Source organism: Canis lupus, chromosome 3, assembly GCF_048164855.1.
Source record: "Canis lupus baileyi chromosome 3, mCanLup2.hap1, whole genome shotgun sequence".
NCBI classification, from domain to species: Eukaryota; Metazoa; Chordata; class Mammalia; order Carnivora; family Canidae; genus Canis; species Canis lupus.
Genome location: NC_132840.1, coordinates 56,490,523 through 56,504,918, shown reverse-complemented (window position 1 = coordinate 56,504,918; position 14,396 = coordinate 56,490,523). Strand labels below are relative to the sequence as shown.

General features: G+C 49.4%; 1 protein-coding gene across 1 annotated transcript; it reads right to left on the bottom strand.

The window, feature by feature from the left end:
- Window positions 1-210: 210 nt before the first annotated feature.
- On the bottom strand, window positions 211-13,783 carry TP53 (tumor protein p53). The gene is made up of 11 exons (XM_072821326.1): window positions 13,603-13,783; window positions 4,688-4,789; window positions 4,513-4,534; window positions 4,183-4,422; window positions 3,494-3,680; window positions 3,300-3,412; window positions 2,968-3,077; window positions 2,570-2,706; window positions 2,210-2,283; window positions 1,723-1,829; window positions 211-1,101 (listed from the first exon to the last, which is right to left on the bottom strand). Exons 2-11 carry the CDS (start codon window positions 4,759-4,761, stop codon window positions 1,020-1,022), a joined length of 1,146 nt encoding a protein of 381 aa, XP_072677427.1. The 5' UTR covers window positions 4,762-4,789; window positions 13,603-13,783; the 3' UTR covers window positions 211-1,019.
- Between the last annotated feature and the right edge of the window lie 613 nt (window positions 13,784-14,396).

The window sequence follows — 14,396 nt, the reverse complement described above, 5'->3', positions numbered from 1 at the left end:
TCGGGTTATGAATGGAGTACCCCCCTCCCTTGTTGTCATGCAGCCTGCAGACTGACCCAGTCTCCAGCTTTTGTTCTCCAGAGCCCCGGCCTTGGGCACCCCCCCACCCCAGCCCACACTCCCTGGAGACTCAGGTGGCTGCCTCCCAACGTCACCTCCTTCCTCATCCCTGCGGCATGGCGGGCCCCATGCAGCCCGCGGACACACACATGGTAGTAAAGTTTTATTGTAAAATAAGAGATTGATATAAAAACGGGATATAAAAAGGGAAGAGGAGGAGGGGTGGGGGTGATCAATGCATGAATGCAGATGTGCCTCACAGAGTGCAAAAGAAATTGATCCTGAGCAATTGGGGGCGGGGGGGGGGGGAAGCAGTAAAAGCCCTTGGTAGACAAAGATCCTACACCAGGGATGGGATTCTGCAGGGTGTGAGATGGGAGTGAGATTTCATCTTAGGTGCAGGGGTCTCCCAAAAAGGCTGGACAGGATTTGGCCAGGGCAGGGAATGAGCACCCACACAGGCACTAAGTCACAGACATGGGATAAAAGGTGGTTTTGGGGTCAGACAGACATTATTTCATTCATCCTCACAAGCTCAGTGAGGTAGGTATGGTTAATTAGCAATTCATAAAAATGGCCTGTGAAATTAGGAAAAATTCAGCCACTGGCTACAATGATAGAGAACTGGGCTCATGACTCAGTGTCTTAGGGGCTATAAAATGCTCCCAACATTCAGGAACATTTTCCTACCTCTCCCATGGTTCTACACAGTAAAAAACTTAAAAACCAGGCTGGAACGTCCTTTATCTCCCGACCTACCAACTGTGCAGGCCAACTTCTTTAGTAGAGACTTACGGGAAAGGCAAATGGAAGAATCTAGGGTGTTTCTGAGGCACATCTGTACCATGCAAAGTAACACACCGGAATAGGTGTGCTCAAGCTCCCAATTCCAAAAATGCCAGGGAAGGAGGACGAGAGTGAGGGTGTGCGTGTTGGGGGAGGACAGGAAGCAGGGGAAGTCAGTCTGAGTCGGGCCCTTCTCTCTTGAACATCAGTTTTTTATGGCGAGAGGTAGATTGCCCCTTCTTTGCCTTCAGGTGGCTGTTGGGGACACAAGGTGGAGGGGAAGAGACGATATTAGCAAGTGGGAGCCTCGGGGCTCCTTGTCCTAGATCTAGGCTTGGAAGGGTCCAAGGCTGGAGTAAGGGAATTTTTTTTTTTTTTTTTTTTTTGGAATGAGGTAATTTAAGTTAAAATGCTGTAGACACATTTACTGAGCACCCAGGGAACTTCTGTGTGTTCGCTTCCTCTCCCCTCACCCCATCTGATGAACAAGGAAACCGAGCCCCAGAAGGGGAGATGCAAGGCCACACGGATCTGCTCATCCTTGGCAGGGCTGGGGGTCTGGCCCAATCCTGCTGTGTCCAGTATTTTCCCACACGGTTATCAGGTCCCTATTGGAGACCCCACTTGGCACTAGGGGTTGCTGGAGATGACAAACACCCATGCTTGTCCCTTAAGGGGTTTGGGGACCTCCCGAGGCAGAAAAGGGAGTACAGGATCCAACTGGGGGTATGGTAGAAGCAGGTTTGCCCAGGGTGGGACCAACCATGAGGGGATCAGTTCCCTTCCACCTTGAAGGTAGGAGTAGAATGGAATCCTGTGGCTTTCCAACATATGAAGGCAAGGGGGTGGGGCTGCAAGCCGGCCCAGGTCACTCACCTGGAGTGAGCCCTGCTTCCCCCTGGCTCCTTTCCACTCTGGGCATCCTTCAGCTCCAAGGCTTCATTCAGATTCCTGAACATCTCATAGCGTTCACGCCCACGGATCTGTGGCAGTGGGGGGGAGGAGGAGAAAGAATAAGAGGGGGAAGCCACAGTACCATTTAACTCAGACTAAGGTGTAAGTGCCAATCTGCAGCAAGGCACAGCCCGCAGCCACTGTCAAGGCACCGCTGCCCCTTGATGGCAAGTGTGCTAATTGCAGGCGGAGCAGTCAAAAGAAAACTGTGCTCTTGGCCCTCAGCTTGAAACAAATCTTCAATCCAAGAATATCAACTTCAAGAATCAGGGACAGGACCAGAGAAAAGGATGGAGAGAGGAACAGGCCTAGCCTCACATGTGCTCCATTCACATTTTTTTCTTCCCTCATCTGATCCCGCTAAGCGGGGGCAAGAGCCTGCCTTATCTGTTCCTCCCAGCCTTGGTACCTGAAGGGTGAAATATTCTCCATCTAGTGGCTTCTTCTTTTGCGGGGGAGAGGAGCTGGTGCTGGGAGGCAGTGCTGGGAAAGAGAGGAGGAAAAGACAAGAGAAGAGTATGTTTTGAGCAGAATTGCACCCTCTGTATCTGCCCCACATCCTCCTCTTTTTTTTTTTTTTTTCAAGATTATATTTATTTATTCATGAGACATACACACAAAGGCAAAAAAATAGGCAGAGGGAGAGGCAGGCTCCCTACAGGGACCCTGACACGGGACTCGATCCCAGGACCCTGGGATCATGCCTGATGCTCAACCCCTGAGCCACCCAGGTGTCCCTCCTTCACCTCCTCTTGTCTTGCTTGCTTACCTCGCTTGGTACTCCCGGGGGGTGGCTCAGGACAAGGCTCCCCCTTCTTGTGGAAATTCTCCTCCTCAGTCCGGCGGTCTCTCCCGGGACAGGCACAAACGCGTACCTCAAAGCTGTTGCGTCCCAGCACGTTTCCACTACCCAGGTGAGAAGAGAGAAGCAGGGGGCCGTGAGGGTGGTGGGCCCCACTGACTCCTAGCCACCCTCATCCTACGTAGAGCCAAAGCCTACAGACTATTGAGAAGCCACAGGTCAGGGAGGTCCCAAAGCCAGAGGAAAGAAAACCAGGGGAGGCGGATGGCAGAGGAGATTCCACATTGGGACAGGAATGGATGGGAAGGATGGAGGGGGGTACAGTAAGGAAGTGGCCAGGAGCAGGGTGGCAGGCAGGTCCCTACCTGGAGTCTTCCAGGGTGATGATAGTGAGGATGGGCCGCCGGTTCATGCCTCCCATGCAGGAACTGTTACACATGTAGTTGTAGTGGATGGTGGTATAGTCAGAGCCAACCTGAGGTAGAAGGTAGGCCCAGGGTCGGGCCACTCAGCCCTGGGCAGGCCTGTAGTCTATCAGCCTCAGTCTTTCCCAACCGCAGAATGGGATGACCCACCTGCCTCTGCACTCCTCACAGGGCTGCGGGGAGGTTGAAGGAGGAGAAAGCCCCCTCAACCCCCGCCTCACAAATCCCTCCAGCCCCCTCCTCCCAGAGACCCCTCAGATGCCAAACCAGACCTCGGGTGGCTCATAAGGCACCACCACACTGTGTCGAAAAGTGTTTCTGTCGTCCAGGTACTTGGCCCGCAAATTTCCTTCCACTCGGATGAGATGCTGAGGAGGGGCAAGACCTAAGAGCCATCGGGGAGGAATCAGGGCTTTGGGCCCTCTGGGGAGCAGCCTTGTCCCATCTGTAGCCCCCGATGGCTTACCGTCACTACTGTCAGAGCAGCGTTCATGGTGGGGGCAGCGCCGCACAACCTCGGTCACGAACTCCGACTTCTTATAGATGGCCATAGCGCGGACGCAGGTATTGGGTGGGGGTGGGGAGCTGACCCACAGCTGCACGGGGCAGGTCTTCGCCAGCTGGCAAAACAACTTGTTGAGGAGAGGGGAGTACTGTAAGAAAAGGACAGATGGACAGGTCAGGGCATGTGTGCCCGGGGTGGGTGGTGAGAAGTAGAGGGGTCGGGGTCTATTCCAGAAGCTTACTTTATTTTAGACACACAGAGAGAGGCAGAGACACAGGCAGAGGGAGAAGTGGTATGGGATTCGATCCCAGGACCTGGGGCTCACACCCTGAACCAAAGGCAGACGCTCAACTGCTGAGCTGCCCAGGCATCTCCCAGAAGCTTACTTTAAAAGCCAAGGAATGAACAAGTGAAGGAAAATGAAGAAGAGTCCCTTTGCCCCATGACAGGAAAGGTGAAAGCCCAAGGTCAAGGGGGGAAATGTCAACTTTGACACAGAGCTGAGGCCAAAGGTCACAGAATACATAGGTAATGCAGGAAGACTGACAGTGCGGACCGAGAGGAGTCTCAAAATCCCAAACAGAGAAACCCAGGGGCCACAGCCAGGCCCCGGCCAGCCCCATGGAAACCCGCCTCGCAGGGCCACTGACCGTCCAAGTAACAGACTTGGCTGTCCCGGAATGCAGGAACCCCAAACGGAACCCATAGGTGCCAGGGTAGGTCTTCGGGGAAGGGACAGAGGATGATAGGGGCCAGGAGGGGGCCGGTCCAGGGGCTGTGGGGGCAGAAGTGGCTGGCATCCTGGGAGCATCATCTGAGTCTTCGTCTAGCCAGTTCACGACGCTCTCTGGGAGCAGCAGCTCATCCACTGCTGGGCACAGCTCCGAAGACTGTAGGGGGCAAGACCAGAGTCAAGGGTCAGGTCCCTAGGTCCCCAGCTCCCAACCCCCGCCCTGGACCTCCCCACACCCAGTCCTTACCAGAACATTGTTTTCAGGAAGCCTGGAAGATGAGAGCAGAAAGTCAGTGCTGGTTTTGCTTCCTCTGGGCTTCTACTTGGGGGGGCGGGGGGGGGGGGTGCTGGGGGTTGGGATTGGGGTGGGTGGGCAGGGGTCCCAGAGGGCTGGTGGGGAGCCTGGCCTGCCCTCCACTTACAGGTTCCACAATTCTGAAAATGTCTCCTGGCTCAGAGGGGGGTCGATATTGAGCTCTGACTGTGGCTCTTGCATCGCAGCTCCTGGGAAGGGAGTGTGGGTGCTGTGGAGGGCAAGGCGAGGGGTCAGCGGGAGACAAGCCCGGGCCCGGGTCCCTCAGCCCCGAGGTGGGAGGGACCCTTCCAGCAACATTATACCAGGGCCTGGGATGCCTTGGCTCCCCCACCTGGGCCTCCCCAGGAGCAGGGCTGCTCCTGCCCATTCCACCCCTGGGCGGCCTACCCCCACACATCCTCAAGGTACAAAGATAACCAGAAAGGGGATTCTAGCCCTCTCATTACAGAGTCCACAAGCCTTCCTGGTTATAAGGATGAAGAACGTCAGCCCACACCCTCCACCTGGACGAAGATACCTGCATGGACCCCCTCATTCCCCACCTGATCCCCTTCATCACGAAGCTTCCTAAGGATCTGCTATCTCCATTCCACCCTTGGCTTGCAGAGTCTTCAGGACCTCCCGGCCGGCATCCCCGACCTTGTCTTCCAGTATTCTCCAGCCAGTGGCTGCCCTTCTCTGCTGCCACACACACACCCCAGTTCATTGGCTCGGGGTTCCCTCTATTGGGAACCCTGGTCCAGCCTCTGCTTGCAGGGGAGTCACCTTCTAGCAGATCATCCCGAATGTCACAGCTCCTCAGGGATGTCTGCCCAGACCACCCAGGCAAAGACTGCCAGCCAAACGCTGTCACCAGTTTTTTTAAAAAAGATTTGATTAATTAATTTATTTGAGAGAGAGAACAAGAGTGAGAGAGTGGCAGAGGGAGGGGGAGAGGGAGAAGCAGGTGAGCTACCTGTCCGGCTCACTGCAGCACTAGCAAAATGCCTCTCACCTGGTTGGGCTCACTGTGGTCAGCAAGTGAATGGTGCCGAAGCCAGGAGCACCTTGTGAGGTGTCCCCAGGAGCCAGCAGGTCAGAGGGAAGGTCCCAGTCTGGGCCCTGGCGCTGTACTAGGCTGCGCTGCCACCATCTCATGACATCTTCCCCAACTCCCGAGTTTGTCAAGAGTTTTGCAAAAAAACACACCCACTGCAAACCAAAGTCCCTATTCATTACCTTTTTGTCTTGTAAAGCACTGACAAGCCTACCGGCCCCACCCTCACCCCCAGCAGCTCTTCCCATTAGCATCTCCATGAACATTCACCTCTACCTGGATTGAAGGCCTGCTTTCTTATGTCCTCAGAGTTTGTGAAATCCTTTCTTGTGGGTTATCTCATTTGTCCCAGAACCACCCTGGCTGCCCAACAGGTGAGGAAGCTGGTCTCAGAGAGGTGGAGGGACTCGCCCACCGCACACAGGCAAATGGATGAGCTTTTATTCGAAATGACCACTCGTGGGGTGCTTGGGTTGCTCAGTGGTGGAGCACCTGCCTTTGGCTCAGGTTGTGAGCCAAAGGGTCCTGGGATCGAGTCCCGCACTGGGGTCCCTGTAGGGAGACTGCTTTTCCCTCTGCCCGTGACTCTGCCGCTCTGTGTCTCTCATGAATAAATAAAATTTTAAAAAAAGCTTTTGAGATTTTATGGAAGGGAGCTCAGAAGTCAAAGCCCTAGGTCTGACATCGTATCATTACTTATATTTGCTGTGCAACTCTACCCATCCCAAGGGCTAGCCTTTTGGCTTCCTTACATGCAGGAATTGAGTTTTGCTCATCTTTGTTTAGTGAAAAATACCTAGGATGGGGAGACATGAGCAGCTGTAGCAGGGCATGGGCTCTGAGGCAGACAGGCTAGGCCTAAATCCCATGCCCACCACCTAATAGGTGGGGAGGTTACTTAACCTCTGTGCCTGGCACAGTAAGAGCTCAACAGATGTGTTTGTTTATAGGATTTTCCATTCTATTAGTTTGATTATTATTTTAGACCCAGAACTTTGTAATTGAGTGGGTGGGGCTTCTGTAGTCCTGCCTCATTAATGCTAGTGCCCCTCTTTCAGGGATCTCTGTTCAGTAAATATGCCAGGAGGGGCTGTCCTGGGATGCTAGGCCCGAGGTCCCAATCCCACTGGGAGGGAGACAGCCTCATAGACAAAGGAGGTCTCTCCCTCTCTTGGTCCTTGGCAGCAAGTAAATTCTGTTTTTCTCAAAAAAGCAGGCACTATCACCAGGAAACCTTTTTGGAGCATGTACTTCCCATGGATGAGGATCAAGGGCCATTAAACTAAATTGTCAGAAGCTCAACCAGACCTTCCAAATGGCTGGGGAGGCAGGACTCATAGATATCCCTGGTGGGAAGGCCAAACTCAGCTGGGACCTCATCCAGTTGCCCACCCCACCACCATCCTAACAATGGCTGTTGTTTGTAATCCGCACAGGGGCTCACTGCTCCGGTGGCTTATCTCATTAATCCTCTCAAGAAACCATAGCAGTGGGTATCTTCAAGCTGAAGGAACTGAGGTTGAAGGAATTAACTCACTCATTCAGATTCAGAAAACTCCCGAGCCAGGGATTTGAATCTGGGCTGTTCAAAAGCCACTGTCCAAGCTCTAAATAATTATGCTCCTCTGGCTTCATCCAGAGTCTGTAAAAATAATAATAATAATAATATTTGTTTGGTGCAAAAAGGTTTTTTTGGCTGAAAGCTATTTGGGAAAACACGATGATTCTTAAAAGCAGCAAGGCAGTATCTGGTAAGACTCAACAACTTACTACTTTGCAGAATCACTTCTAGGTAAGACTCCCTTAGAAGAGTTTTGTATGGAGGGAGCAGGAGTTCTGCGCAAATACGTTCATATCAGTGATGTTCTCCGTGACAGGAAACATCACTATCCATCCGTAGGGATTGGCTACATGAAATACAAGAGTTTACTGCAGCAGTTTAAGGAAATGAATGTATCTGTGTGTACGTAACTAGATAGATATAGCTCAGATTGATTAAAAAAATACAATTCGAGGGGGAAAAAAAAGAAAAACATGGTAACCTAAGTAGTTTATGTGAATTAAAAATATAAAATGAGTACAGTTGACCCTTGAATAATGTGGGGGTTGGGGGCATCGAACCCTGTGCTATAGAAAATTCATGAGTTGGGGCACCTGAGTGGCTCAGTGGCTGAGCTTCTGTCTTGGGCTCAGGTCGTGATCCTGGGGTCCTGGAATCGAGTCCCGCATCAGGATCCCCACAGGGAGACTGCTTCTCCCTCTGCCTATGTCTCTGCCTCTCATGAATAAATACATTTAAAAAGTCTTAAAAAAAAGGGATCCCTGGGTGGCGCAGCGGTTTGGTGCCTGCCTTTGGCCCAGGGCGCGATCCTGGAGACCCGGGATCAAATCCCACGTCGGGCTCCCTGCATAGAGCCTGCTTCTCCCTCTGCCTATGTCTCTCTCTCTCTCTCTCTCTCTCTCTCTCTGTGACTACCATAAATAAATAAAAATTAAGAAAAAAAAAAGTCTTAAAAAAAAAAAATCCAGGGACGCCTGGGTGGCTCAGTGGTTGAGTGTCTGCCTTTGGCCCAGGGCATGATCCTGGGGTGCCCAGATGGAGTCCCGCATGGAGCCTGCTTCTCTTTACCTGTGTCTCTGCCTCTCTCTCTGTGTCTCTCATGAATAAATAAATAAAATCTTAAAAAAAAAAAAAATCCAGGGGATCCCTGGGTGGCGCAGCGGTTTAGCGCCTGCCTTTGGCCCAGGGCACGATCCTGGAGACCCGGGATCGAATCCCACGTCAGGCTCCCGGTGCATGGAGCCTGCTTCTCCCTCTGCCTATGTCTCTGCCTCTCTCTCTCTCTCTCTCTCTCTGTGTGCCTATCATAAATAAATAAAATTAAAAAAAAAAAAAAAAAAAAAAAATCCAGGTGTTATCTCTTGACTGACCCAAAATTTAACAGCTTACTATTGAGAAGCCTTACCGATAACATAAGTAACTAAAACATATTATATATATATATTATATACTACATTCTTTTTTTAAAAAAAGATTTTATTTATTTGAGAGGGAGAGAAGCAGACTACCCGCTGAGCAGAGAGCTTGATGCAGGGCTGGATCCCAGGACCCTAAGATAGTGACCTGAGCTAAAGGCAGACTGGCCACCTAGGTGCCCCCCATATACTATATTCTTAAAGTAAGCTAGAGATAATGCTATTAATATAATCACAAGGAAAAAAAGAAACATTCACAATACTGTTACTGTATTTATCCAAAAAACCCATGTATAAGTGGTCCTACACAGTTCAATCCTGTGTTTTCTAAGGGTCAACTGAATTTATTTCTTACCAACATATATATGTGAAAGTATGAAAGACAGATAAAAAGAATTAAAACTTACACTCATGAGACTGGGGGTACCATCAAAGCGACCTTATTTGATTAATGAAGAAAAATTTAAAAAGATGGTATTCATACATTATTTGTTTATTATAATATGAACATGACAAAATGTCAAGTGTTATAATTTCCTCTAGCTTCAAGAATAATCAACATTCTGCCTGTATTGTCTCCCCTATACTTCTAGTGGCTCCGCAGAAGCCCACAGATATTTTTGAGTTACAATCTATGTAAGTTGAAATGCACAATCTTAATTTTGCCATTTAGATAACAAAGTTTGACACATTTTGATATAACCTTGTCACCCAGCCCTACCAAGCATAAGACACTGCTGCCATGTTTCCTTCTGAAAGTTAATATATTTTATGCTTAGATCTACTATCCATCTCAAATTGTGTATAGTATGAGGTAGGGGTCAGAATCCACTCAGCTCTGCTTGTTTCAGCACTCTCTTCAGACTTTCCTTCCCCCATGGATTCATTTTGGAGCTTTTGTAGAAAACCATTTGATTACACTTATGTGTCTTTTCCTGGGCTCTATTCAGTTCATGGTTGTTGTCTTATGGTAGCTTTACAGAATTCTTGAAGTCAGCTAGTTTAAGACCTCCAGCTTTGTACTACACTTTCATTTTGGAATTGCTTGTCAGTTTCTACAAACAAAACCAGCTAGGATTTTGATGGGGATCAAATGAAATCATCTTGGAGTACTGACATCTCAACACTATTGAGTGTTCCATCTATGAATATGGTACTGTTACTTAAATCTTCCGGGCAGCCCGGGTGGCTCAGCGGTTTGGCACTGCCTTCGGCCTGGGGTGTGGTTCTGGGGACCAGGGATCGAGTCCCACGCAGGCTCCCTGCGTGGGGCCTGCTTCTTCCTCTGCCTGTGTCTCTGCCTCTCACTTTGTGTCTCTCATTAATAAACAAATAAAATAAAATAAAATAAAAATCTTCCTTAAATTCGCTCAGCAATATTTTGCAGTTTCTAACATAGAACTCTTGTCCGTCTTTCTTCAATTTATCCCTGGGTATGCCATGTTTTTGGATGCTTTGTAAATGCCACTGCTTTTATAATTCATTTTCCGACTTCAGATTCAATGGTTGTTATTACATAAAAATACAATTTATGTATATTGCCTTTGTAACCTGTGACCTTGCTATAATCCTTTATCAGTCATGATAGTTCTTCTTTTTAAGAGGTTTCATTTTTTAAGTAATCTCTGCATCCAAGGTGGGCCTCAAATTTACAACTCTGAGATCAAGAGTCATGTATTCTACTGACTGAGCCAACCAGGTGCCCCTTGTGAGTTTTTCAATGCTTCTTCTATTAGCCTGGTTAACACCTTCAGTATAATGTTGAAGGGGTGAGAATCAAATCCTTTCCTAGTTCCTCATCTTAGAAAACAAGCATTCAGTCTGTCACTGTTACGTATTGATGGTAACTTGATTGGGGGTGCTCTTTATCAGACTAAGTTTTCCCTTTCCTAGTTTGCTGGGAGGTTGGCTTTTCTTTTCTTTCTTTTTTTAAAATCATGAATAGGTGTTGCGTGATGTCAACTGCTTTTTATGTATCTGTTGAAATGATCATAGGATTTTTATCCTTCAATCTGTTTATGTGGCAAATTACACTGATTTTTTGAATGTTAAAACATTGCCGTCTAGAGATAAACTCCACTTGATTAGGATGTATTTATCCGTTTTATAGATAATCAGATTTACTTTGCTAAGATTTGTGAGATTTTTGCATATATACATATGTGTGTATATATACACACATATGTATATATGCTGGCAGGAATATTGGTCTAAATGTTTTCTTGTAACATTCTCGTCTGGTTTTGATATGAGGATTCTCAGGATATCATGAAATTAGTTGGGAAGATGTTACCTCTTCTACATTCTGAAAGTTTTTGTAAGATTGTTATTGTTTCTTCCTCAAGTGTCTGAAGAGAAGAAGAAATAGAATAGAAAATAGCATTAACACAGTAGACTTAAACCCAAACCTTACAATAATTGCATTAAATTAAATAGACCAAGCACTCCAATTAAAAGTGATCCAGTGAGGGGGGAAGGAGGGCTGTTTCAACAAGTGGCACTAGAAGAACTGGATATACATCTAGGAAAACCCCAAAAGAAAACAGAACCCCTACCTCACATCACGATAAAAATTACTCTTAATTAATTAGTTAATTAATTATGGCTCAAAGACCTAAATATAAAACCTAAAACCCTAAAGATTCTGGAAGAAAATATCCTAGAATATCTTCATGATCTTGGGGTCAGCAAGGATTTTCTAAACACACAGAACACATTTGAAAGACAGAAGATAAATCTGCTGCTGCTCTGCCTTAGAGGCTGACAGAGAGGCAAGAAACAGGTCAGGAGAAAATAGATACTGACAAAAGACTCCTATCCGGAATATATAAAGAACTGCATGCAGCTGAACGCAAGTTAAAATGGCCAATAAGCACGTGGAAACTGATCACAGCTAAGAGAATTGCAACTGAAAACCACAATGATGCACCACATTAGAAAGTCTGACAAAACCAGATGTGAGGAAAGACAGCTGTTGCTGGTGGGTACATAAAACAGAACAACCACTTTGAAATATACTAATTTTAAAAATCAAATTTAGATCTCTCTCACCTAGCAAATTCCACTCCCAGACGGTTATAAAAAACAAAAACAAAACAAAACAAAACACACACACACAAAACACCCAAAACCAACCCCATGAAAACATAGGACCACAAAGAGAATTGTACAAGAATGTTAATAGCAGCTTTATTCAAAATAACCCCGAACGGTTAACAACCCAAGCGGTCACCGAAAGGAACATGGATTAAAAAAAACCTCACGGTTTATTCATCCAGTGAGATGTGCTAAATACAAAAATACAAAGGTGCAAAAAACACTGATACACTACTGATACAGTAGTACTGGTTACACAGGAACAAGGATGGGTGTCACAGGTATTATGCTGCCGGCGAGAAGCCTACACAAAGGAGCACACACTATGTGGGTCTATTTACACGACGCTCTCTTCAACAGGCACAAGTAGTGACAGAACTCCAAGATGAGGGTCAGAGACCCCCAGAGGGGAGAGGCCCAAGAACCTTCTCTGGGGCGATGACAATGTGTAAATTGTGTCATTTGACAGGCTGCTGGTTAGCAGCCCAAACCTGTCTAATTGCAGTGAGTGTAAATGCTACCTCAATTTCAGAACAAGCCGCACACAAGCACCGCGTGCACTGGCCGGTACCGAGCAGGTGCACAGGTAGGTGAGCGAGCGCAGGCTGGAAGCACCGCGCGCCCGGAGTGACTGACAGGCGGGAGGCGGTATCCCGTCCCCTCGGCTCGGCTCGGCTCGGCTCGGCTCGGCGGGCCCCGCCCCCTCAAGCCCCGCCCCTTCCGCCCTCACGACGTTCGCTCTGCGTCGGAACTCGGAATGGCTGAGTCCCGAGCCGGATGCCAGAGAAACCGTGTCTCGGCCCCACACAAACGGCGCATCGTCGCATTCTGCCATCGTTGTCATTCTCAAATGTACTCGTGCTCGAAAATACCCGGGACTTGCCGTCGGCACGCTTCTGGAGACCTCGTCCCTCGCCCGCCCAGATTGCAGGCGATGGGGTGGGGCGCACCATTCAAGGAGTGGGGGAAGGCTCGAGGTTTGCATCCAAACAGACCCTCCCTCCCGGCCTGCCAAAAGTAGCAGCTAAGGAGTTCAGGGGAAAAAAAAAAAAAAAAAAAGAAAGAAAAGAAAAAATAAGAAAGAAAAAAGAAAAGAAAAGAAAAGAAAAGAAAGCCAGTAGAGGAGGCGGCGCGCAGCCTCCCTGAGCACGTCAGTCTAAATGACACTTTCCCTCTCCTCGGGGGAACAGTGAACTGCTCCGGAAAAAAAACCGGAAACGCTGCGGCAAGGGGCAGAAATGTAAATGTTCGACCAAACAATAACAGAGCTCGCGGGCCTCCTGGACCCGGACCGTCCCGCCGGGCGTCGCGGGCAGACTGCTCGTGGAGCGCTACCCACGTCCACGCCAGGCAGTCTACTAGGATCGTCTCCATTTAGTGGAGCCAGGGGCCGCTGGGGAGATCCCTCCGGGAAGGACAAAGGTCCGGAAGTTCTGGGACCTGAGCGGCTTGGGCTTCCTGGATCGACCCCCCCGAATGTGATCATGTCGGGACGGAGCCCGAGAGGACCCTCCAGGGATGCTGCGGGCTCGAAGATCTCGGGGGTCCCCAAAATCCCGAGATCGGGGAAAAAACAATCTCGGATCCTGATGCTTTGTGCGTCTTATTTCGGGGTTCTTCACACCCGGCACGGGGAGAGAAAGGGAGGGGAAGGGTGAGGAGGAACCCCTTCGGCCGGCTGCACGTCCCCCTCCTATAAAGCTGAGTCCGGCTGCTCCCAACAGCCCCTTCATCTGCACCCAGGCCTCCCAGCGGTGCATTCCGATATTGGTGCCGCCAGCCAAACTTCCATTCCCCCGCGATCGCTGATCGCGTGCCCCACCCCCAGACCCCAATTCTCCCCAAGCTCAAAACACACAGAGCCGAGAGCCGGTGACTCAGACAGGACTCATCTGGCTCAGTCAGGAGCTTACCCGAACCTCAGGGGAGCGTGTCACCGTCCTGGGAAGCACGCTCCGAGGCCGGACGCCAGAGGATCCCGGAGCCCGGCGGCTACCTGCGCCCAGGATGGTGGCTCTGGACTTTTGAGAAGCTCAAAACTTTTAGCGCCAGTGAGTCCGAGCACATGGGAGGGGAAAATCCCAATCCCAGCAACCCCCGCGAAGCTCCTGGCACAAAGCTGGACAGTCGCCATGACAAGTAAGGGCAAGCAGTTAGCCGGCGCGGGGAGGCGGTGGGGCTGGAGCCCGGGAGGAGGGCCGGGAGCCAGTCCGGATTCTCACTGGGTTGGTGCTACAGCTACTTTACACTGGGGGTGGGGACGGTCGGCAGGCCGGAGCGGGGATGGCAGAATAAGTGGAAACCATTTTAGGAGACACCTGCTCCTGTGTCAGACATGAAGGTGGGAGGGAGAGAGCTTTTGCACCTGTCATTCCCCTCCCGGATGGCTGGATATGCTCTTCTCATCAGCTAGAACGTCACCTTTTAGGAAAGACTTCCTTACTATCCGAATCCAACGAATTCCTTCAGAGACCCTGTGTCACACCATCTTGTTTAATTTCCTTCGCAGCCCTTACCGTTTTCTGCAAAGATTTGTTCCTTGTCTTAGTAACACAGCAGCGTAAGCCATGGGGAGGGGGCGGGGGGGCAGAGACCTTGTCAACTATCTTATTCATTGTATTTATTTCTCGGTGCCTAGTAGCACCTAGTAGCAAGGAAGAGCTCAGTAATAAATGCTTATTGAATGAATGAAAAGAGACGGAAGTCT

What these genes read in the sequence shown, in the direction of transcription:
- TP53 (XM_072821326.1), bottom strand. Translation starts at nt 4,761, where the DNA reads ATGCAAGAGCCACAGTCAGAGCTCAATATCGACCCCCCTCTGAGCCAG. An exon ending in TTCCTGAAAACAATGTTCTG is followed by an intron (nt 4,423 to 4,512) that starts GTAAGGACTGGG and finishes TGCCCCCTACAG; the next exon opens with TCTTCGGAGCTGTGCCCAGC. An exon ending in GGAAGCAGGGCTCACTCCAG is followed by an intron (nt 1,102 to 1,722) that starts GTGAGTGACCTG and finishes TGTCCCCAACAG; the next exon opens with CCACCTGAAGGCAAAGAAGG.